The sequence below is a fragment of the Sphaeramia orbicularis genome, chromosome 14 (assembly GCF_902148855.1).
Source record: "Sphaeramia orbicularis chromosome 14, fSphaOr1.1, whole genome shotgun sequence".
Lineage (NCBI taxonomy): Eukaryota > Metazoa > Chordata > Actinopteri > Kurtiformes > Apogonidae > Sphaeramia > Sphaeramia orbicularis.
The window spans coordinates 25,768,310-25,792,672 of NC_043970.1; the positions used below are offsets into that span (position 1 = coordinate 25,768,310).

General features: G+C 36.2%; 2 protein-coding genes across 3 annotated transcripts; one reads left to right on the plus strand and one right to left on the minus strand.

The window, feature by feature from the left end:
• Window positions 1-7,291: 7,291 nt before the first annotated feature.
• Window positions 7,292-16,041, minus strand: ppme1 (protein phosphatase methylesterase 1). Its single transcript, XM_030154797.1, has 14 exons — window positions 15,758-16,041; window positions 14,182-14,275; window positions 13,224-13,316; window positions 13,042-13,099; window positions 12,815-12,866; window positions 11,960-12,114; window positions 11,668-11,758; window positions 10,698-10,763; window positions 10,480-10,606; window positions 10,267-10,396; window positions 10,121-10,165; window positions 9,935-9,999; window positions 9,715-9,782; window positions 7,292-7,715 (listed from the first exon to the last, which is right to left on the minus strand). The coding sequence occupies exons 1-14, from the start codon at window positions 15,841-15,843 to the stop codon at window positions 7,712-7,714; spliced, it is 1,134 nt and encodes a 377-aa protein (XP_030010657.1). The 5' UTR covers window positions 15,844-16,041; the 3' UTR covers window positions 7,292-7,711.
• A 4,764-nt stretch (window positions 16,042-20,805) lies between these two features.
• On the plus strand, window positions 20,806-24,192 carry LOC115433137 (mitochondrial uncoupling protein 2-like). Of its 2 annotated transcripts, none has more exons than XM_030154394.1 (8): window positions 20,806-20,908; window positions 21,320-21,451; window positions 21,585-21,798; window positions 21,891-22,098; window positions 22,184-22,381; window positions 22,473-22,574; window positions 23,113-23,293; window positions 23,386-24,192. In XM_030154394.1, exons 3-8 carry the CDS (start codon window positions 21,673-21,675, stop codon window positions 23,498-23,500), a joined length of 930 nt encoding a protein of 309 aa, XP_030010254.1. In that variant the 5' UTR covers window positions 20,806-20,908; window positions 21,320-21,451; window positions 21,585-21,672; the 3' UTR covers window positions 23,501-24,192. The 2 variants fall into 2 exon arrangements, with proteins under 2 accessions (XP_030010254.1, XP_030010255.1); XM_030154395.1 differs by having other exon boundaries at window positions 21,630-21,798.
• Window positions 24,193-24,363: the final 171 nt, after the last annotated feature.

Consider the following 24,363-nt stretch of genomic DNA (forward strand, 5'->3'; position numbering starts at 1 on the left):
ACAAATGTCTTCAGGTGCCTTACACTTAAATATTCACCCTAAAGTGCTGCATTTAGCCCAGTCTGAGCTGCAGGAACATATTCAGACCAAAGGTGACATCTACTGGCTGAAATTAAAAATGATTTATATATGGCATCCAAGTTACTTAAGACCTTATACTTATATAAAAGTTTAGTGTGTATGTTCTTTGTAGTACCAGTTCTTTTTAGATTAGATTACATGACTATTCAGATTTATGTAGAGGACTTAAAACATCACAGCATGCATTATTAAATGTGTTGTGATTGCACATGTTTTATTAATACATACTAGAGCACAGCGTCAGAGGTCTGGGAGAGTCCAGGCGTCGGGTCAGAGCTGTTTTGTAGAATAAGGTTGACTTACACAATATTAAAAAGGTGGTAGTGATGCTATGCTCCAATAGATGCTTGACTGGTTGAGATCTGGTTGTTGTTCTTTAGATGCTTTTGGTAGGTAGGCTACAAACCACTTTACACTAGGAATGAACCAGATCTGGAGATGCACTGACCATCACAGTTTCTCCCTTATCAAAGATGCTCTGATCCCTAATCTTTCCCATTTTGCTGTTTCTGACACATCAGTTTTGAGGGTTAAATGTCCATTTACTGCCCAATATATCCAACCCACTGACAGGTCCCATTTTAATGAGATAATCAAAGTTAATACCATTATGCCTGTCTGTGGTCACATTACTATGGCTCACCTGTATACAGTACATGAACACATAATATGCACTGAATATGAATGTATGATGTTGCACAAACAGTAAGTTCAGTATCTATCCACACCCCTAAGAAGTCTCAATGCTTACTTTTCATCATCTGACACACTACTTTTTTTCCCCCACTTTTACTTCATAGCAATGCATTCTATGCTGTATACACAAGTTAAGATAGAACAAACACTAAGAGTGTTCCACATACATTGCTATGGTCCGTCACTAAAATGGTACTGAACAACAGCAAACATTATCAGCAGCTGAAAGATATCTGAGCCTCTTCATGCTATTTTTTAAGGATCTTAATGACTTTTCCTTCTAATTTAACACATTTTGAAGAACCTCTCGGCAGCTGTTTGTGCCCGTCACAAAAAAGACATAATTACATGAGGATCACTTTAATTTTGCAAGGATTTTTAGTAAAAATGGATTGATTACAAAGTGTATTAAAGGAGATGGTGATATGAATTGTATAAATCCCTGCAGGAAAATTAAACTGTCCTAATAAAAAAAAGAGTGGAATAAATAAGTAGCTTATTTTTTTAAATGAATGAGACTCTATGTCATAGAGAGGAATAAGCCTATACTAGTCAGTCAGTCAGTCAGTCAGTCTGTCTGTCTGTCTGTCTGTCTGTCTGTCTGTCTGTCTGTCTGTCTGTCTGTCTGTCTGTCTATCTATCTATCTATCTATCTATCTATCTATCTATCTATCTATCTATCTATCTATCTATCTATCTATCTATCTATCTATCTATCTATCTATCTATCTATCTATCTATCTATCTATCTATCTATCACATTTTATTCATATAGCGCCAAATCGTAACAATAGTTATCTCATGACACTTTACATATAGAGGTGGTCGAAACCAGACTCTTAAGCCAATTTACAGAAACCCAACAGAATCCTCCAGGAGCAAACACTTGGTGACAGTGGCAAGGAAAAACTTCCTTTTAACCCTTTATCAGGCAAATGACTATTTTTGGTAATTTTCACATACATTACAAGACAGTGACATCACCAGTTCCGGCGAGGACAATGAGTCAACAATCTCAGGTCCAATGTGGTCTACAGGGTCTGTAAGGTCCACCTCTGCATGAACAGTGAGTGTACCTGCTTTGTTAAGTACCATGAAGTAATGGTACTAATGTAAGGAATGATGTTCAAAGGGATAATGTGGATGTTGACAGGTGTCTAGATCAGCACTTATTTTGGTTTAATGCAGGGGTGGCCAACCCTGGTCCTGGAGAGCCACCATCCTGCATGTCTTAGATGTATTCCTCTTCCAACACACCTGATTTAAGTAAGAAACCTATCATTAAGGTCTGCAGAAGTCTGATAAAGACTGTCAGGTGTGCTGGAAGAGGAATACATCTAAAACAGGGGTCACCAACCCTGGTCCTCGAGGGCTACTATCCTGCATGTTTCAGATGTGTCCCTCTTCCAACACACCTGATTCAAATGATAAGCCAATCATCAAGCTCTGCAGAAGCTTGATAACGACCGTCAGGTGTGCTGGAAGAGGGATACATCTAAAACATGCAGGATAGTAGCCCTTGAGGACCAGGGTTGGTGACCCCTGATCTAAAACATGCAGGACAGTAGATCTCCAGGACCAGGGTTGGCCAATGGTACAAAAGGCATGTTCTAATGTTATCAAATACAAGGTTCCTTTCACCTTACATGTGTTTTTTTTTTTTTTTTTTTTTTTTTTTTTTGTATTTTCCATGTACACTTTTTGGATTTTTTTTTTTTGCCACTTATGGATAAGGAACCAAATATGGTAACTTCATTAACCTTGATTTTCTACATGAAAATAAAAAAAATTGAAAAATTTTACAAAAGTTATAAAAACTTGTCATCAATAACATTTCAGAATTTCAGAGTATTTCTATGAGTGTCCTATGAAGGGTTAACAGGTAGAAACCTGAATGGACTAGAGCAGGGGTGCCCAATCCTGGTCCTCGAGATCTACTATCCTGCATGTTTTAGATGTATCCCTCTTGCAGCGCACCTGATTCAAATGATAAGCCTATCATCAAACTCTGCAGAAGTCTGATAATGACCGTCAGGTGTGTTGGAAGAGGGAAACATCTAAAACATGCAGGATAGTAGATCTCAAGGACCAGGATTGGGCACCCCTGGACTAGAGTTATCTGTGACTGTCATCTGTTGTCAAATTTAGTTTAAATCTGCAATTTCAATATGGACAAGACTTTTTTATTGTTATCAAGATTTTTTTTGGAAAAAAAAGGCATCTAAGATTTAACATTATAAGTACATGTATGAACAAATGAGTCCAGGATAGTGATAATGAGTGAAGTGATGTAAGTGATAATTTGTACAACATTTCTGACACTGAGGGTACTTGTGCACTTCAGGCCATTACTTTGATCATATGTGGTAAAAGTCAGTTCTTTGCTACCACAAAAACAAATACATTACAGTGCAGCATGAGTAAATACACACAAACATAAGTTGCACATGACATGTTATATATAATATTGTTTTTAAAACTGGATTATCTTAAACAACTGAAGGTAAGCAGACTCAAACAAACATGTGTTAAACCAAAGTAAACTTTCTAACATTATGATCTACAAAATACTCATTGTGCCATTTGGGGCTGAGAGTGAATGCCTACAGTCTCCAAGTGAAGCTGAGGCCCAGGCATAAATGATGTAAAGGTTCTGTTTTTCTAGATTTACTGGCATGATGGATATTTTTGACTCAACACAATATCTACAGTATGTGTGAATAAATTATTGTCATATTCACTAATACAAAATACATAATGGTGAAGGTCTTGCTTGAGGTTGAATACATTTGCAGTCTAAAAACACAAAGCCGAGAGACTGAATCAAAGGAAGCCATTGTCCACATAATATCGATTACCGGGCCTCTTGTTCTGGTGGTGGAAAAGTCAGTGTGCCTCAGTGGAAAACAAACAGCAACATAACCTTCTTAACCCTTAAACACCCAGTGCTACTTCTGTGGCAGTTCCAAAATATTTTTTTCTCTATATTAAACTTTTTTTAAGTGATTTATCACCATTTATCATGGCATTATCCTCTGTATTTTCAGTGAATATCTGATATTTTCCTATATTTAATTTATTGATCATGTAGAAGTTCATAAAAGCTCAGATTAAAGTTGATAGTTATTACATCAAAACAGAGAAAACTGTAGAAAAAGTTACTTTTTTTAGCAAAATATATCAATGACTGACCATAAATCGTGTGTGTCCATCCACTGTCATTGATCTGACTCCATGGGTTTTACTGGTGAATCAATGTTGTAGAAGATGACAGTATTTCCACTATGGAGCCTCTGAACGTCCAAATGGGCCCTATTTGATGACCATGAAAAGATGACAAAATGCATTTTACACCAATTATTAACATGGATTGATAGGATTAGTGAATCAGAAGTTATTAAAAATTTCATATTCAGTGGATGGTTATGGTGGCTTTTTGGGTCTTTATGGGTTAAGACATCATGGCCAGGTTGAGCAGATATATTTATATGTGACAATTATACACAAAAATAGCAAAGATATACAGTAGCAACAACACAACAAGCTGCATGAATGTATCTCGAAGACTCCACTAGTAGAGGTTTCCTCAAAGACAAAATGAAGACTGCATTGAGGATGTAGTAGAGACGACACAGCAGCACAGACAGCAAAGCTTTGGAGGAGTCTAATGAATCAGCCTCATCACTTCTGTTGTGTCATTCATGACCAAAGCCTCAGGCAGAATCTGAAATAACTGAGGAGCAGACTCATGGTGAAAACAAATCCTTTTTACAAGGCAACAGTACAATTAATGAGATTTCATACAGCGTTAAAGACATTCATACATATGATGATTCATGCCTGTTCCCAGACCACTATGTCTAATACACAAATGGCTTGCAGTGTGTAACATGCCTGATCCTGTTGAAAAATATCTTAAAGACATGTTCAGGACAAAATTCAATTCAAGTTGTATTTTTGCATATTTGAATGTTTTGTGCGGTTGTTATTTGTAATTACTGTCAGTTATGACAAGTATTCAAATATTTTAATAATATAACAGACTGAACCAGGGGTCAGTAACTTTTATAATAAAGAGCCTTTTTTTTCTTTTTTCTTTTTTTTACCCTGCCCCCAAAGGGGAGGCAAGGGTCTGGCAAGGGGTATTGTTTTTGCTTCAGTTTGTTTGTGTCTTTGTTTGTTAACACTTTAGCAGCAAAACTATAGGGTCAGTTCATACCAAATTGGGATTATAGATTGCCAGTGACCCAGAATAGATGTCATCACATTTTGGGAAAGGTAGGTCAAAGCTCAAATGTTTTAGGATTTTTATTTTTTTTTTATCTTCTCATTTACTTATAATGGGCGGAATACGTGCAAGGGGCGGGGTTTGTTGTGCCTGGCACCACTGTTTTTGTTTTATTTTTAACCAAGAAAGAGATAACAATGATAATAATGACAACAACTTGAGATGTAACAGGTAAGTGACATGTTGTAAAACCTTTTTTTTTCTGTGCATAGGATGCACAGTTTGTAAGACAATGTAAGACCAGTTTACAGCTTATATGATTGCAACATGTTAAATTTTCAGAAATTATTGTTATTCATTTCCATTTCTACACATCTGCCTTAGGAGCTGTGGATTGCAGACCCATGGACTAGTCCTTCCCTGGATTCAGGTTTTGTACCAAATCCTGATTACACTGACCTCTTCACATCGCATTGTTTTGTTAAATTATTTTCCATCATTAGTGGCAATGAAATACCTCTGTCACCAGAAAAAAACATGAAATATTGTGCTGACAATTAGATGAAAAATCACTGTTTTCTTTCATTATCAGCATTTTAGCAACAGAATGTTAGTGTTCTATCATTTTTATCTACTTTCATTCATCCATACCATGCCCTCAATACCTTTACCACGTCCACTCCTTCAACAGTATGTGTGCATTCCATAGCAGTGGGTGGGTGTACACTGCACAGCAATAAAATAATGAGATGGCAACAAAAAGGTCACACATCAGCCCCAACAGGGAGGGGCTCACCCAGCAGAGTGCACCCCACATGGTTCAAAGTCTCACCTCAATGACCTGGGTTCAGGGTCCTTACCTGCATGTGATCCCACCTCTCCTGTCCTCTCTGCACTGTCTCTAATGAAGGCTAAAAATACCCCCCAAAAATTAACCTTCAATCTAACATTATATTTTGCAAAAATCCACAATTTATTCTTACCAGTAAAGTCCTATTACTATGGTGGATTTCCCAAAGAGCTCCCACGACCTCTGCCTGGCACAAGATAATAATGGACTATACAGTATTCCACTGGGCTCGATGACTTTTCTGATTCACCCACTGGTAATTTTAACAAGATGTGGAAACCCTTTGTTGAGTATGTCCGTGTGAATGTATCTCCCATTTTAACCACAGCTTTTATCTGTACATGTGATCTTCGTTCATAGTTACAGTCATGTCATTGTATGATGGCATCTGATCCAGAATGATGGACGTATGATTGATATGTCTGTGGAAAATAGTACTTTTACTGCATGGGGATTTTTCCTTTTGAACTGTTGTTTTTTTGTTCTTTATTCCTGTTTTATTTAAATGTAGAACATAGTAAATCTACTATAACTAGGAAAAAAAAAAGTGACACCAAAAATGGCATTTAATAGAATTATCAATTCCTGCAAAATCTTCACTACATATAGTGCATCCTGATTATTTTATGAATCCTGAATGAAAAATTTGACTTAACTTGCATAAGCATCTGTGTGGCGGTAATTGTAGTATCAAAGTGTAATGCTAAAAATAAACATAAGAAACCCACATTTTAGAATGAATTTTTTCAGGTGGTAGGATAGACTGAATGTTGGTGACAATTTGATAGTAACTGACCTGAGACCTGTAGCTACAACTTGGCGTTAAGTAAATTCCAAGTAAGTACCAATCTATGTTATAGCCTATTGGAACATGGGCATTGTTCAGACTGTATATTTTTGCAAAATTCTAATTATGTTGTACAGTTGGATCATGCAAGTAGAATGCTGGCATTGGTAATATTAAATTGCTCTCCCACTGCAATAATCCTGCCGTCACAGAGCTATTTGTTGATGTGCCAAATTATTTTCTGCCCCCGAGCTGGAGACCCTGATGCAGAAACAAAAGACAGTCACTGTTCAGCCACTTCACCATGAGCACGAACTCCCAAATCAACTAGCCAGCAGGATTTCATTATTCTACAAAAAAAAAAAAAAAAAAAGAAAAAAGATGAATGTCATATCAAAATGCCTATCAAGTGGGTGCAAAAAGAGGCTCAACAGTCAATTCTGAAATAAGGCTTTGGTTGCTGCTGTAGAAATATGTATGAAATATCTCACTTTGCTTCTGGTAAATAAAAACAGTTATTTCAACTCCTCAGTTACGTTATATTTTTGTGCTACTTCAGCAAACTAAAATACTGATTTTATTTCATTGTGCTTTTGTCACTTGCTCAAAACATCAAATTCAATAGTGTACACTGAAAACATTACCACAATTAAAATGATCACAATGTCCTTTTAATACACATACCAAATTTACAAGCATGGATGACTTACTTTTCACTGCATCTAGCTTTAATTGTTGTTGGAATTCAAAGAATACAAACGCATATCAGGACAATGATGCGATCACCCAAAAATCAAACAAGGAAATAAGGATAGCAACACATCAGAGATAAAAAAAAAAATGGGGAAAAAAAAGGAAAATTACAATCAAATCCCAGTTTTTTAAAAATACAAATAAGGCAAAGCTGAAAGGCAAAGTATCTACACAAAAGCAATGTAATAATAATAATAATAATAATAATAATAATAATAATAATCCTTAATTTGCTGTTGAATTGTAAGACAATGATGTCAATGAATCTTGGAACATTTCTTCTATGGCTGCTGGCTATATGACTGGAAACTGCAAATTAGCTGTGGAAAAAAAAAATAAAACATCATTAAAGAAAGTCAGACAACCTACATCTACAACTCCCTTTACCGGACTAAACAATGGCATCAAATGGTTAACATGAGGGGTTATATCCTGTATAATCCTGCAAAGCTTTGATTATTCTCCACATAAGTGACTTTAAGCTTCTGTTCTCTGGGGATGTCAGTGTCAGCCAGCTGGCAGGTAAATCAGACCACATTGTTTCGCATGAAAATGCATTCAGATATTTATTGGACCCTGGGGATGAGACCTAGTGACTTTGATTCCTAACTGACTACTGCTGCTTTTCCAGTGATGGTTTCAGCTCAACTAGACATGCCTTTTTTGGTGTTTCCACCGTGTGAGAGCATCAACCACCAACTCCAATCATAGACTAATATCATCACAGTACTTAGTGTCAGTGGCATTGAGGTTCCAACGAGACATAATGATACTAAACATGACTAAAAATCATTCAGATCACCAAAAGGCTGAGAATCAAGAATCCAGAAATACAGAATGCAGACATCTTAGAAAATGGCAGAAATTGTCAATGTGGCTAGTTGGAAAGTCAAACTACATTCTCGCCTGAAAAATCTTACTGTATTAAATATATGTATTTATGTAAATTATTAAGTTCCATTTAATTTTGGAACTTAATAATTTACAGTGTGAAGTTTCATTCCTCTGTCATTATTGCCTCACTTCTGGCTGCACTGAATAGTCCATCACAATAGTTTTCCGTGTTACTATGACAACGGGCCAAGCTGTGGGAGCAGTAAACCTGAGGAAAAGTAATGTGTTGGTGCCAAACTAGAACACAGAGTAAACCTGAGACAAGTTGAGCTGTGTACACATACAGAGGAATTTTCTTACATGCATGTTTACTGTGGGTTTTCATTCTGCAACTTAATTTAACAGACATACACTTGCTCCATCTTTAGTGCCCCCTAGGATGCTAATGATTAGTTTAATGCAGAGGACCAAATCATATGGCCTGTGGGCCCAAACTCATTTTAGCCCAATGTGATCTCAAGTGGGTCAGAGCAGTAAAATAATGACATGATACCCTATAAATAATGACAACTGTTACTAAACGTTTTGTGCCTTTGTAGATTCACTATGATCTGTAATGCAGATGTATAAAGATAAGTTGAGGCACAATATTGTTAAATTGCACTTAATTTTCTTGACAAATTTCAGGTTGTTCAGGTTATTATTAATATTTTTTGTGGAAGGATAGTTTTTAAATATTATTTATAGGCTATTAAGGTACTATTTTACTGGTCCGGCCCACTTAAAATCAAATTGGGCTGTATGTGTCCCCTGAACCAAAATGAATTTGACATTCCTGGTTTAAGGAAACACAAAGTGGAGACAGGTCCAGACCATCTCCTGTGTTTGTGCATGAGGCAATTTTGTGCAATGGCAGATGTGGCAAAAAAAAAAAAAAGTTCTGTTGTTAAGCTTGAAGGACATTTTATACATTTATAGACAATTATGAAGTTACTTTTGGTCCACGGTATACTAATAGAGGTATCAGCGTAAATTTACCAGAACCTATCATAGCCTCTGATTGGCAAACACAGTTTTATACCCGGGGTGACCACCCCTGGTCCTCGAGAGCTACTACCCTGCATGTTTTAGATGTATCCCTCTTCCAACACACCTGATTCAAATGACAAGCCTATCATCAAGCTCTGCAGAAGTCTGATAATGACCGTCAGGTGTGTTGGAAGAGGGAAACATCTAAAACATGCAGGATAGTAGCTCTTGAGGACCAGGAGTGGTAACCCCTGCTTTAGACTATGGGTTATAATGCAGCCTGTTGCTCTAATATGTTTTGGAAGTGCTATCATCCTAATCTAGCAATTTCAAGTCTATATGGACATAATTTTTTCAGAAAATAAAAAATACTTGTGTACATGTGGATTAAGAGCTAAAACTGTGGAAAATTTAAATCTAACAAATAATGGATGGATGAGTGGGAATTCGACTCACCACAGGTATCCGTCCTTAAACTCAGTGAATTTGTGCCGGACCATAAATGTGGCTAAAGCATCTGCTACCTGAAAACAAATGACACAGGGTTGAGTTAAAAGGCAGACAGGAACTGGAACAAAAAGGAATCAGTACAGACACACCGTGACAAAACCAACAACATCTTAAAGCAAGTATGTACAGTATACTTTGCCTATTTGTGACAGTGGATGGCACTTACTTTTTCAGGAGCATCCTCATGGACAGCATGACCACACTGAGGGAGGACCTGCATCTGAAACTTCCCTGTGAACAGTGAGAATATGAATAATTTTGATATGAAGGTGCCTCTATGATACAGGGTTTGTGGACTTCAAACAAGTAAACAATGACACAAAATCATGCATGGTTTTCCGGTGCTCCTCACCTTGCATCTGTCCAATAGTAAGGTCTTTGTCGAGGCGGTCCACTCCTATACAGTGAAACATATTAGGGGGTATGTATGCAACCAAAGAATACTGTACTCATGATACTTGAGAAGGTAAACATAGACCATGCAGAATTAAATCCAACCTGCAAGCAGTAGCAGCTTTGGCACAGGGCAGGTGAGAAACAGAGCAGACAGACCTCTGAACCAACCCTCCCAGTATTTTTCTGTCTTTGATAACTCTACTCGCCAGGTAAAGATGCTTTCTTTTTTCATCTGTGCAGGGGAAAAAAAAAAAAGCTCAGTCTTCTCTAATTTTTCCACAACACACATAAATGTGACTCATAGCAAATGCTGACCTCTTGATCATCCTCTTTCATTCTTTTCTTGTTGGATTCTTCTTCTGCTTCTTCATCCTCTTCCTCTTCTATTATACCTTCACCAATGCTATTAGACACTCCTGGACCGCTGGTGGTTTCCTCACATCTGTAATGTTGCAATAGACAACGTTTCTGTATGTAGAACTTACAAACACAAGTTGAACTTAGAGTTTAGATGGAAAAAAAAGCAGACATACTTTTTAACCTGACCTCCCATAGACACTCGTGCTGACTCTATGTTTCGGATTTGGCCACTTTTCACACTGAAAGAAAGGCAAAGGGATCAGTTTTAGAAAAAACTAAAGCTGTGGAGATGATTTATGTTACTAATCAAAGTAATGAGGCCAATTAAATCAAGAGGATGGACAGGTTTTTTTTGACACATGAGATGCCAAAAAAAACTTTGACATCTCATCTAGACCCAAACTTACAAAAATGTCACAAATTTCCAGAGATTTACATTTTCTTACTTTTCTACTGTCAAGTTTCTGAAAGTCTCTTTTATAATGTAATTTTGTGTTTTCTTGCGTCTTTTACATGATTTTATTGTTGCATGTTTTACATATTTTGTGTGATGTTTCGTCCTTTACGTCATGCTGGAGCCTATCCCAGTTATGTTTCGGGCAAAGGCGGGGTACACCCTGGACGTGTTGCCAGTTCATTGCAGGGCTGACATACAGAGACGAACTACCAGTGACTCTCACATTCACACCTACAGGCAATTTTAAATTAACCTACTAGTGCATGTCTTTTGGAGAGTGGAAGGAAGCCAGAGGACCAAAAGAGAATCCACATAAACATGGGGAGAACATGCAAACTCTTGTCACCATTTTTGTTAAGAGTTGTTTTTGTCATTTTACATCATCTTAATCTTATTATGTCTTTAACAACTTATGTCTCTTCTATATTTCACTCGCCTTTACTGTAATCAGTATTCATAAACTATTCCAGAGAACACTATTCATAATACAAAGAAATACAAAATAAAAACAGCTCTGCAACTCATTCTGGGTTTGGACTCAAAGTTTGTGAATCACGGGCATAATGTGAATTCTATACTTGATAATATTTTTGTCAGTATTTACAGATCAAGTTGGCAAAAGATTTTTTCATTTATTTTTAAGACCTACATTTATTTATGAGTGTCACTAAGTGTTAAATATTTACCTCCACTCAATGGCATTCTCCAAGGATTTAAACGTCTTTGGCCGACTTCTGAGGAAGTTCTGCATACTGTTTAAAGCATCCATTGCTGTACCTGAAAAAAATTTACAAAATTATTTATTAAAAGCAGAACAAAATACCTGATTTAACTTTGTTTTTGCATTGTGAATGTGTACAATGTACAATTGCAGCTTTAAAAAATCCTTCTACAGCTACTTCTTCTTGCCTATCTAATTAATATAAACAAAATAAAAATATTGTGCAAATATATATCTTTATTTTGTCATAGACTTACCTTCTACAACATCAATGACACACAGGCCAAGCAAGGATGGTATATGATTGGCAGTGGCTGTGTGAACTGCGATAGCCCCGCCCATGCTGTGTCCAATAATCACGATTGGTGGCGGGTTCTCGCCATAGAGAGACTCTACCACTTTGCCAATGTCCCTAATGAAAGAAAAGGGAGAAATATGTTTATCACTTCAGTTTTATGTCATTCTGTTGATCTGATTATGAGTAGTCAGTTACCTCTTGGCTCTGGATTAAACTAAAATTAAATGTGTTAATTATATTAACATGAAATCTAAAGGGCCTAATCTGTACCATAAATATCAATGGAACCTCAGACTAAATAGATGGTAGACTCTCTTACTTTGCTGTGACCTGTTTTGTCTTGCAGGGAAATAATGATGCTCTAGATGTTCAGAATAAATGCAAATAATACATTAACATACACATCAGTTGTGAACTCAGCTGTCATTAAGTCACTACTTAAATACTGCTGATGAGGTAGATTAAATCAGCCAAAGCCCTGACTGAAAATCCAAATGGTTGCAGCAGAACTCTGTACCACCTTATAGGAATGCTTTGTAAAAAAATTAGAAAATAATCTCGGAGCTCCAAATGACACCATGAGACAACAAAAATCACTGAAATGACTATCAAAATAATTTCCAATTAATCATAAGTTGTTTAGACATAACAACTCTACTTAAAAGTGACCAAAGCTTCACAATTTATGCAACATCCACAGCAGAGCATCAAGTTGGATGATTCAGTCTAGTAACACACCAATGTTAAATATAATGCACGATTGTCTTATTTCTCTGTCGTTTCCAGCTACTGTAGATTTGTACAGATGACTCACTTGGCCATTGTGTCCGCAGAAAGATCTTCAGGATTTTTCACTTTAGTGTCACCTGCAGGTCAGGAGAGGAAAAAAAAACAACCTCATTTTTCAGCTTCTTTGGGCTCAATTGAGAAAAAAAACCAATGGATTTAATTTCCTGATGTCAGAATTAGGCAAACTTATTACAGAGTGATCTTTTTTTACATTTATAGAATCTAGGTGTGGAGTGAATAGAATTTAGTTACCATGAGCTCGGAGGTCCATAGCCACCACCCTACAGTTTATCCTGCTGCATATGACAGCCTGTGACAAACAACCACAAGGAAACAGTCCACATCAGACAGTACAAACTGTGTCTGCTGAAATAAAACAAAAGCCTCATAAATGTTGTTTGTCTTCAGAAATGATTAATAGTGATAGCGCTCACCGTGAAAACAGCCCAGGAGAGAGCAGAGTGTCCTCCTCCGTGGAGCAGCAGAAGCACTGGGCCATGAGAGCCACTGCAGTAAATTCTGAAAATGTTCACATTAGTCAAGGAAATACAAACAGTCATGAATGAGCTGCACATTGTTTTCTTCATTACCTGATTAGTTACTAGGTCTGTAAAATGGTAATGTTGATCAGTCTTTCCTAGAGCTCAACATGTACTCAGATGCATTGTTTAACCCATAGATATTTAATGTAACAGAGAATGAAAAACACAGAATAATCACATAAAAGAAGGTAGAATGAGATAGTTTTGACTTCTTGTTATCAAAAAGATATTCCAACTGATTACTGATTAGCAAAGTAGTTGATTCCTTTAATAATCCACAACTAATTGATCACAGCTGTGGTGCTTTGTACTTTTTTAGTGTCACTCAGAAAACAATCTATAATTCCCTTCCAGCATTTTGTAATTCAAGTGTTTGAGAGGAGACAGGAACTCTACCTCCTTCTATGGACTCAGTTTTCAAGTTGTGCAAAATATATCTCATGAGAGCGTAATTTGGCCAGTCATTGTTGATCTCAGACAAGAAGCGCAATAAAATCCATGACTTACAGCTGTAAAAACTGATCACTCTACTCCATAGTTTAACATGGCATTTTAGAAAAGCAGCTTTATTTTTCCACAGCAGTGTGAAATGACATCAGGCCATTTATATTTATATTTATATTCAATATCTTGATTTGGACTGAAAGAAGAAAACTGCAGAGAAAAAGTGGGTATTTTCTAACTGCCATTTCTCCCATGATTTCACTTCCCACGGCTTTAATCATTGAGGCTCTTCAAGAGAGTATAAGGATCAAATCATGCAAACGACACACAAGCTTCAGTTCCTTGTGTTTTTTTTTTTTTTTTTTTTTTTTATTAAGGATGAACAAAAAGAACTAATTAAGGATATATCTTTGCCATTTTCATTTTCCACTTCAACATCTTCCATGGTTTCAAAGTACTGGCTCCAGGGCAGAGGAGTGAAATCTCTCTTCCTTCCAGGCCTGTATATGAAAAAAATACATAAATAAATGTTCAGAGTCATGAGTTGAGCATGTTTTATATTATAGAATAATATTGAAATGCACTAATATCATTCATACCCACAAAAATAATTGGACTCTTTAATTATGCATTCCAAAATACTTACCTGGTCCAAAGCAATTTGGTTAAGAATTACAAACTGAGTTAGTTAACAGATTTAAAACTGGCAATAAATGGGGAAATGCCAGGTAGAGGCAGGTGCATTAATGTTTTAGATTTGGCGATTGGTTTAGATGTCTCATCTTGCTTGAAACATAGTCAACATTAAGCTTGGAAACTAAGACTCAAAGTGGAACCAATAGTAATAGTGTCAGTTCATATCTAGTAAAATCAATATTACTTCAGAAAACAAAAACCAAAAAATAATTGGGCGGTTATCAAATAAAATATTAATTATACAAACATTTCTTTTGTCTTTGGGGTTTAATTGGTTGAAGTCAGTGAAAACTAATACTACTTTTGGCTGTCAGCTAAAACAGTTAGAAAATAACCCAACAGTTTGATGTTTTACTCATATTTAACATTACAACTACATTATTTTGAATGTTGCAGGTCTATATTTCTGAAACATCTGTTGAATTGTATGAATTTGTAATAATAAGACCACAAATAACTTGTTTAGTATTTTTTAGCTTTCACTCAGGATCAAATCAACATTTACACTTGAAAGAAATGATGGTTTGACATCATCAATATCAATTAATAGTGACTGTTTATCATGGTAATTTTCTCATGGGGCTGTAAAACCAACACCGGCTGCTCTTAGCACCAGAACAATTTTCTTTCAATCTTTTTTTTTATTCCTTACTGTTTTTCTGCACCGTTATATTTTATCTATTTACAGTTGTAGCCACAATCTACAAATATGTTAATCCTAGTCTTAATCTGACGTAAACAGGCCTGCACTAAACAAAATGCAGCCATATGTTTTAAATATTTTTGTATTATTATTATTATTATTATTATTATTATTATTATTATTATTATTGCTGTTGTATTGAACCTGTTCAAAACACATTATAGTATGATATAATAGACAGTCTTTTATTTATACATTATATCACAAGATTCTACTCAATTTATTAAATAAATTTCAGTTACTGGTTGTAAAAGATTAGTAGATAAAACAAGGCTGTGCTGAGTTTGATCTAACGTATTAATTGCCTGAAAAATCAACGCTTTTAGCTAAATAAAAGATGCTCACATAACACAGCAGTTATAACGCGCTTTAAACTACTGACACAGCCATAAACAGGCTAACACAAGTCAGACAAACTGACCCCCGATTCACCACAAAAATCAGCCCTATCTATGGCTTAAGCATTAAACGTCATGCTTGTTTGTGGATACATAACATCAGGGATCCACTGATGTGACGGTGTCAAATCTAAATGTACAGTTTCAGAGCTGACAGGATGCTAACACAGTGCTAGCTCTCTCACCCCATTTTCATCTTGGAGCCGGACTGAAAACCACCTGCCATTGGAGGTCTGGAGGCTAACAGATTTAAATGCAACTGTTTCTCCATGTTGTCGAAAGCGAGGTCGGTCTGTGTCAGGAACTGTTTAGTGGGACCGTCCTCCTCTTCCGCAGCATAAGATTTTTTTTCGACACCAGCACCGACGCTAGCCAGACATTGGATAAAGTACAGCTCGGCTACGTTTGTCAGAAGCTAACGGGGCTACCCCTCTTCTTCTTCTACTGCTTCTTCTTCTACAGCCGGAGCTGTTGTGATTATTTTAGGTCGGGTTCTTCTTCTTCGCTTTACCAAAACAATTCCCGCTATTACAGCACTACTGCCATCTACAGACCATAGACAAAATAATAATAATAATAATAATAATAATAATAATAATAATAATAATAATAATCATAATAATAATAATAATAATAATAATAATAATAATAATAATAATAATAATGATAATAATAAACAACTTATTTTATTTACATTTATTTAACCATGAAATCTCATTGAGAGCACAAATGTCTTTGACAGTGAGCAAAGGCAGCAGCCATGCAAAATCAACATGTACAAGATCCACAAATGAACAATAAAACAGAATAACAGCTATTCAAGCACAATCGCTTCTCAAGAAAAACTGACATTTCTCCATCATTGCATTCTTTATAATACTCTTAAAATCCTTTATGGATATGAGTGTTTTTAGTTTAACCCATAAAGACCCAACACTACTTTGTGGCAGTTCCCAAATTAATTTTTCTCTATATTTAACCTTTCTCGAGTAATTTATCACCATTTATTATAATAATTTCCTCTGTATTTTGTGTCTTTTCAGTGACAATCAGATATTTTCCTAGATTTAATTCAATGATCATGTAAATGTTCATTAAAACTCACAGTAAAGTTGTGGATTATTATATCAAAAACAGAGAAAACTATATCATTAACCGAACATAAACCAAGTGTGTCCATCCACTGTCATTTATCAGACTCCATGGGTGAATCAATGTTGTTGAAGATGATGGTGTTTTCACATTCACTAAGGAGCATCTGAACATCCAAATGGGTCATATTTGATGACCATGAAAAATGACAAACTGTATTTTACACCAATTATTCACATGGATTGATAGGAATAGTGGTTCAGAAGTTATCATACATTTTAGATCACTAGATTGTTTTGGTCACCAGTGGCTGTTTGGAGATTATTCCAAGATCTTGGTGCATGGTGGGAAAAAGATGCTTTGCCAAGGTCTGTCCAAGCTCAGGGAACATTCAAGGGCACCCATCTGGAGATGACATAGAGAAGGGTACTGAGGTATTTTAGGAGTTTACACAGCAAAGCTTTATAGATGAATATATACCAGTGTAGAGGTCTATGAATATTTAATGATGTCCAGCCAACTAATTCATAGAGAATGCAGCAGAGAGTGAGAGATTTTGCATTTAAAATGAAATGAAGAGAAGCATGATACACTGGATCAAGGCTCATTAAAGTGGAGGAGGCCACATGCATGTACTGTATATTATCATGACCAATCACACACAGAAAGGTGGCTTTCACCAGCTTTTTTCTTGGCAGAAAATGTGAAACATTAATTTCTAAAATGAAAGCCAGTTTTCATTTTGAGAAGATTAACTAGATTAGAACATATATATATATTAAATGACAACTCATCATCATATTCCCAAGTACTTATAAGAGGACACTCTTTCAGTCAATGCATCATTCAGATGTAAAAATTCCAAAATTTTCAGTGTTGGATCATAATGATAGAAAGCATAAAAAATTATGACCAAAAAACTTTCTACCATAAAAAGTAAACTCCTGTTTTCTTTCTTAAATCTGTGTTCCTTGTCATGACTCTCATAGTAGTGTGGTTTAATGATGATTCATATCTACAAACCACTTGAACCAGTGGGCCATGTGCAATAAACAATGTACACTAAAGCATCTGCACACATTATATATTTTATTCTGTGTGTATTTTAATTTGGACATATTGTATATTTTATTCTGTGTATATATTGTGATTATTGTATGTCTGTCTTGTTGCACCAATGTGGGACAGTACTCCAATTTTGTTGTACTATAGTACAAAGTATGATCTTCTTATCTTATCTTATCTTATCTTATCTTATCTTATCTTATCTTATCTTATCTTATCTTATCTTATCTTACAAATTCAATAGTAAGATTATAGGAGCAGTTATAAGTTTTACATTTTGCTTCGTATTTGTTTTGCATCTTGTGACATATTTATCTACTTATTTTGGTCTGGTATTGTAATTGTTTTGTGTCATTTCATCAGGTATATATTTACCTATGTTTTGTTTGTTTTGTACTTCCTGGATATGTAGTTTTGCACTTGTTTTTTTTTTTTTTTAATTCATTTTGTATTCATTTTATATTATCTTTGGATGTATTCTATTTGGTTTGTCTGACTTTATACAATATGACTTTATAGGTAGTTGTGTATAGCTAACCATTCAGGCTATTATTATTTAGAAGGGGGCAGGAAATATAAGATTTTTTTCATCCTGCTCCTTTTCCAGCATGGGTGTGTACATGTTTGTTCACCTGATGATTATTGAATGTCTGCTGATGAAATGCACAACCATGAATGACATGAATGAAATGAAATGAAAAACAAATTCACTGTTTTCATCTTCCAAATATTTTTGTTCAAGTTCATTCTGAAATCTCAGTGAATTATCATAATCATTGTGAAGTTATAGTTTAGTTTAAATATATTTCACATTTTACATGGATCAGGGTTGGTTTAAAAAAATAAAACCCACTGTCCACATGGTGGTGATGGTGCACATTTTACCAAAGTGAAACTGCTTGTCAAAATGGACTTATATGAATATATATGAAGTGTGAAACACCTACTATTATTATTTGTTATGATTTGGTTTTTACCCTGGTCAAAAATAGTTCTTCCATGCTTTTATTCTGGGTCCCCTGGACTGTTATACTTTGATGGAGATGTACCCATGACAGAACAGTTTTCTAGTGGGGAACATGTGGCCACTAGTAGGAAGACTATGGTCTGTATGACCTGATTGAATAAACTGGTCCTCTGTATTACATTTTAGTCCATTATTCCAGACATATATGTTGTTATATTTCAAAGTATTTATTAGGATTTAGGCCTAGTCTTTTTATTTTTAGTCTACATGTGATATATTTATATATTCTATCCTGACTTCAGGCTGACTTACATTATATACCCCCTTATAGAAAACTTATACTTGACAACAGTAAAATATTGTTGGCTGTGATGTGATTATCAGCACTTCCATAATAGGTCCCCAATTTATTAAAGCAATAATATTTATGCAGTTCACAATCAAATCTATTTTTATTCATTTATTACAAAATTTATTTACAATTTTGTGTTGGTTTTATGAATTTCCATATGCAGTGGCATTTCACTTCTATGGTGTTAGTGAAATGTTGATACATTTGGGATTAAAATAATGCAACCATAAAAATTCACGGAAGATGTACACACAATAAGCAAATTCTGGTTCTCTGATGTTCATGTTGTTTATTCTAATGAATAATAAAAAATGAACATCTATACCTATGTGACAGTGTTTTCCTGTGTCATCTTTCTATGCTATACATTCCCAAATCCTTTGATGTTCAATAAAGACATAAGTAAGAAGTGCATGGTCATGTGAAATGTAAAGTGGACAGATATGCTTGGCATCGTATGTGTCCCACTAACCCTTGGTGTTGTACTGGCTGGCTGTATTTATAGTTTAACATATTTATAGTGTATGGGAGCTCAGCTGCTTCAGAGCACAGACTCACGGTTTGTGGTGTTGAAAATGCTGGAGTGTACGTCAGTGAAGGGGGCCTGCCTCCTCAGTTTTATTTTCAAGGGTCAGTACAGACTGGCTGAAGCCAGACCAGTGAGCTGTTTACTGGGCTGACTGTGTCCTCAAAGGTTAATCACACAATGTTCCCAGGAATCTGTTTTTAGCCGCGGGTGCAGCCCACATAATATTGTCAGACAACACAGAAATCTTATTGAGTTTATGCCAACTTTGGTAATAGTTGGAAAGTGTGACAAAGGTTGAAGGTGGTGGTTATTTTCAGAGCTAGTATTTCTCATCTCTGCTTTACAAAACCATCCTCAAAAAACCTTCCTAATATGAAACTATCACACTATAATGTCAGAAACATACTATTAAGCCACTATTAAACACTGATGATGTATAGACAGTGTAGTAAGTAAAGATGCATGCTCAAAACAGGTGAAGAAAAATAACATTCTAACACGTGACTGAGGAAATATTAGATGATTAGATGAGACATTTATGCGTTGTCAGTTATGTGACATGACGTAATAGCTCTGGGGCTAAGATTGGGAGCTGCTATGGAAAGTCACATGTATGGGGGCTTGCATACCCTGAACTCTTAACACCTTTTCTACAAAGTGTCTCCATGCTCTAACACTTTGCATCTTTTCTTTTGGTGCTGCTAGTTTACCATAACGGATGTTAGTGGCTTGAATGATTGCATACAGATGCTTTGTGCACACACCCACTCGTACATCCTATGGATTGGCCAAAATGCATGGCGGTGCCGTATTCCAGGACGTTTCGTAACTTTATTGCTTCCCTAGAGAGTGGAGATTTCTAAAATTCCAGAACTAGGTTTGCATGTTACTGAGGGGCACCAGACAGGCTTTTCCACCTGATTGGTCACTTACATAAACCAATAGAAACATAAAGTAAAGTGACTCTACATGTTTTATTAATTTGATGTAAATTCCAAGCTCTATAATAACAGCAATTGAATGTATTTCATGTTGTGAACAAATTGAATGTGTATACACAGTCTTGAAAGTTTACATGCTTCTTTAATGTCATAGTGCAGATCAACAACAGCTCAAATGACGGGCTGTGGTCCACACTCTGGTAAACATGGGCTTCACATAACAGGTGTGGGTACCCAGTGAATCTGCCTCACAGTCATGTGCAAATGTGCCTATAAATTGAAGAGCTTCCTCAACGGAGAAATAGTAAACATGAAACAGGGACGCTCATGGAACTAACTGCCTAAAGGACTATATTTTTCCACTTTGTTGGATTATACCTCAGCACTCAGGTAAAATGACAACATTTGCACCATGAAAACTTATTATAACTCAGAAAATATTCAAGAAAATTTTCAAGAAGGGTTATAATTGTGGTTATTACTGTAATCATATATGCATCATTATTTTGTTAATTTTCCTTGTGCCTATGCATTATTCTGTCACAACCAAGGAATATTCATAACACTGCTGAAGAAAATTCTTAACCAGAAACACAAAGTTTTTTAGTATTGAAGATCGCTTTTGCCACTTTGACAAAAAGGTCCTGTAAACCAAAACAATGAGATAGCATCTGATAGTACCACAAAAAAATAACTTTTTCTGAAGATGATATATGTTAATATTTCAAGCTACTAAATGATTCTTTTTCCCATTTCGATCAATATAGCCCACAGTAAATGATCCATGTCTTGTCTTTTCAGGGAGTAGTGGTATGCTGTCTGATTTACCTCAAATAGAGTTTATGGCACAAGGTGTTTCTACAGCAGCCCCACTTTTAAAAACAAGTTTAAATCTTGAGAAGACCTGAAGTCATTTTTTGTCTTCTGTGAAAGGTAAGCACAGTTGTCAACAAAACCTTGTCCATAGTCACTGGGTGCATGAATCCCAGTGAATCAAAATGAATACATATGAAAATATCTGGTGTAGTCTTGATGATGTGACTTGTGTGTGGTGCGTTTAATACAGGAATCCTCAGCAGATATTGGAGACTTTCTCTTGTACCATCAACAGGAGATTCTTTCCATCAGTGGAACCAACCAAGTCAGAAGTAGGAATGGTTGGCATTACACCCAAAGACATGGTGCCCTCTCCGGCAGTTAAGTTTTTCGGTGCAGGCACAGCGGCCTGCATTGCTGACCTCATCACCTTTCCACTGGATACCGCCAAAGTCAGACTACAGGTTAAAAGCACAGTATTTCTGAAGGTTTTATTTGTTTTATTAATTACTGTTTTAATCTGCTGATAATAATTCATATATCCTTCATATTTCAGATCCAGGGAGAGTCTCAGAAAGCAAAAGGTACTGAAGTGATGAAGTATCGGGGGGTATTTGGCACAATCGCTACCATGGTTCGCACAGAGGGACCCAGGAGCCTTTACAACGGGCTGGTGGCAGGACTCCAGAGACAGATGAGCTTTGCTTCGGTCAGAATAGGTCTTTACGATTCCATGAAGCAATTCTACACTCGAGGCACTGAGAGTGAGTTTCCCAACCTGTGATTTACTGACTATTGATGATAAAACTGTGAGTCTTTTTCAATGTGACCGATGGACTTGCTGTACAGGTGCTGGGATTGTTACGCGGCTCATGGCGGGTTGCACCACTGGAGCCATGGCTGTGGCTTTTGCACAGCCAACAGATGTGGTGAAAGTACGGTTCCAAGCCCAGGTGCGAGTGGCAGATGGTGAGAGGAGATACAACAGCACAATGGAAGCTTACAAGACCATTGCCAGAGATGAGGGAGTGCGTGGACTTTGGAGAGGTATTACTATTGCTTTAACTTTCCAAAAAAGCAATATCATTATTATAGGAAATCAACTCATTTGCGGTAATAATGCTTTGTTTTGTTCTAGGCTGCATGCCCAACATTACCCGAAATGCCATTGTAAACTGTGCAGAGCTGGTGACCTATGACATGATCAAAGAACTCATCCTGAAGTATGACCTAATGACAGGTGAGGACAAATGTAAACTAAATTCTAACATGTTATTAACCACCTTTACGCCAAAATTAGTATTTTTGCACTGGTTGTTGTAATAATTGAAACTTTGCTGCACAAAATGAGGTCTGTGCGGAGTTGACACTTTAAAGGTTTTGTCACATTCATCTGCTGAAGGGAGAATATTTCTATATGTTCACCAATATCAGAATCTTAGAGTGGATTTTCCAACAGCAGTACTACAAAAATTCAAGCCAATTGGGATGTAGTTGCAAATTTTTAATGTGGAAACTGAGCAAAGGTGGGCTTTAGGGAAGCAAGAAACAAATTAAATGAGCATTATTTGCATATCAGTGAAAGGAAAGTGGAGGAGATATGCAAATATATGCAAATATCTATGCCAATTTCAAACTTTTTATTTAAAGATGTTGACCATTTTTATGGATTTTAAGCATTAAAGCCAGAGCATTGTGCAGAATATTTTTATGACATTTTATTACATGACTGAGAGATGGCTTTAAAAAACTAAATTCCTGCCTTTATTTGCCCACAGATAACCTGCCGTGCCACTTCACTGCTGCCTTCGCTGCTGGATTCTGTACAACAGTTGTGGCCTCTCCTGTGGATGTGGTGAAAACACGGTTCATGAACTCAGGGGCTGGACAGTACAGCAGCGCAATCAACTGTGCTCTCACCATGCTGAGAAATGAGGGACCCACAGCCTTCTATAAAGGGTAAATGCTAGCTGTATGTGTTTCTTAAATGACAATGAAGCAAAAATACTAAATACTAACCACGTTACTTGTCTGACATTTGTCTTCTATAGGTTCATGCCTTCTTTCTTACGACTTGGCTCCTGGAACATTGTGATGTTTGTTTCATATGAACAAATTAAACGAGGTATGACCAGAGCACAACAGTACTGGGAGTCGCCCTTTTGACCTCAGCAAGGAATGACTGTTTCTTCACATAGGACAGAATACACACAACAGACTAACCTTCACTGTGGTGCAGTACAACGAAGACCTCTGAGTCTGAAAATAAGACCTACACAGTTTGTCAAGGCCCAAAAGAGACCGTTGGATGGTTCAAGGTAGCGGTTCAGAGGTGGACGTCATGTCTTAGAGTCAGTTCTAGCACAGGAAGGTGTTGCACTTCCACAGATTCCTGGATGAACACAGTAGGCAAAGCTGCAACATGAGAAGAATATCATGATTAAAGCATGAAAGATTATTTTTTTGTGAAGTAAAGGTAAGCAGTTACATAAATTGGACACATTTCCGTAGCTTCAGTGAGTAATATTTCATCTTTTTTCCTCACAATCCACATGGACATTCTAATCAGCTGGCTGGTGGCTTCGAAGAGGACTTTTTCTGTTTACAAAGACTGCAATGCATTTTTTCTATGTAGCCCAGATTTACTGTGAAATCATTTTACAGTCAGACCATTTGTAAACTCTGACTGTGTTTATGAATTATGTTGTTTACAGTATTTACTTGTGATGATGCTGCATGTGTTAGTTTATTAAACTCTGTGCAGGTTTTGTATGTAACTGACAAGGGTTTATTGCTGGTCAATAGCCCCAATATGTTTTACATAATGATAAATGACGTACAACTGTATTAATAAAGTGGCAACAATTCATCTTTGTGTATTTTATGGTCTTATTATACAACTAAGACAATGTGAATACTAAGATTTAACCTTCAAACCAAATGCATCTAGTGATCTAAAATACTTCATGACTACTGAATCACTAATCCTATCAATATATAAAAATAATTCAGATATGATCCATTTTCTC

Coding starts and splice junctions, on each gene's coding strand:
- ppme1 (XM_030154797.1), bottom strand. CDS start 15,843: ATGGAGAAACAGTTGCATTTAAATCTGTTAGCCTCCAGACCTCCAATG. Junction 12,867..13,041: donor TATGGACCTCCGAGCTCATG/GTAACTAAATTC, acceptor CCTGACCTGCAG/GTGACACTAAAGTGAAAAAT. Junction 10,166..10,266: donor AAAGCTGCTACTGCTTGCAG/GTTGGATTTAAT, acceptor TTCACTGTATAG/GAGTGGACCGCCTCGACAAA.
- LOC115433137 (XM_030154394.1), top strand. CDS start 21,673: ATGGTTGGCATTACACCCAAAGACATGGTGCCCTCTCCGGCAGTTAAG. Junction 21,799..21,890: donor CCGCCAAAGTCAGACTACAG/GTTAAAAGCACA, acceptor TTCATATTTCAG/ATCCAGGGAGAGTCTCAGAA. Junction 22,099..22,183: donor CTACACTCGAGGCACTGAGA/GTGAGTTTCCCA, acceptor CTTGCTGTACAG/GTGCTGGGATTGTTACGCGG.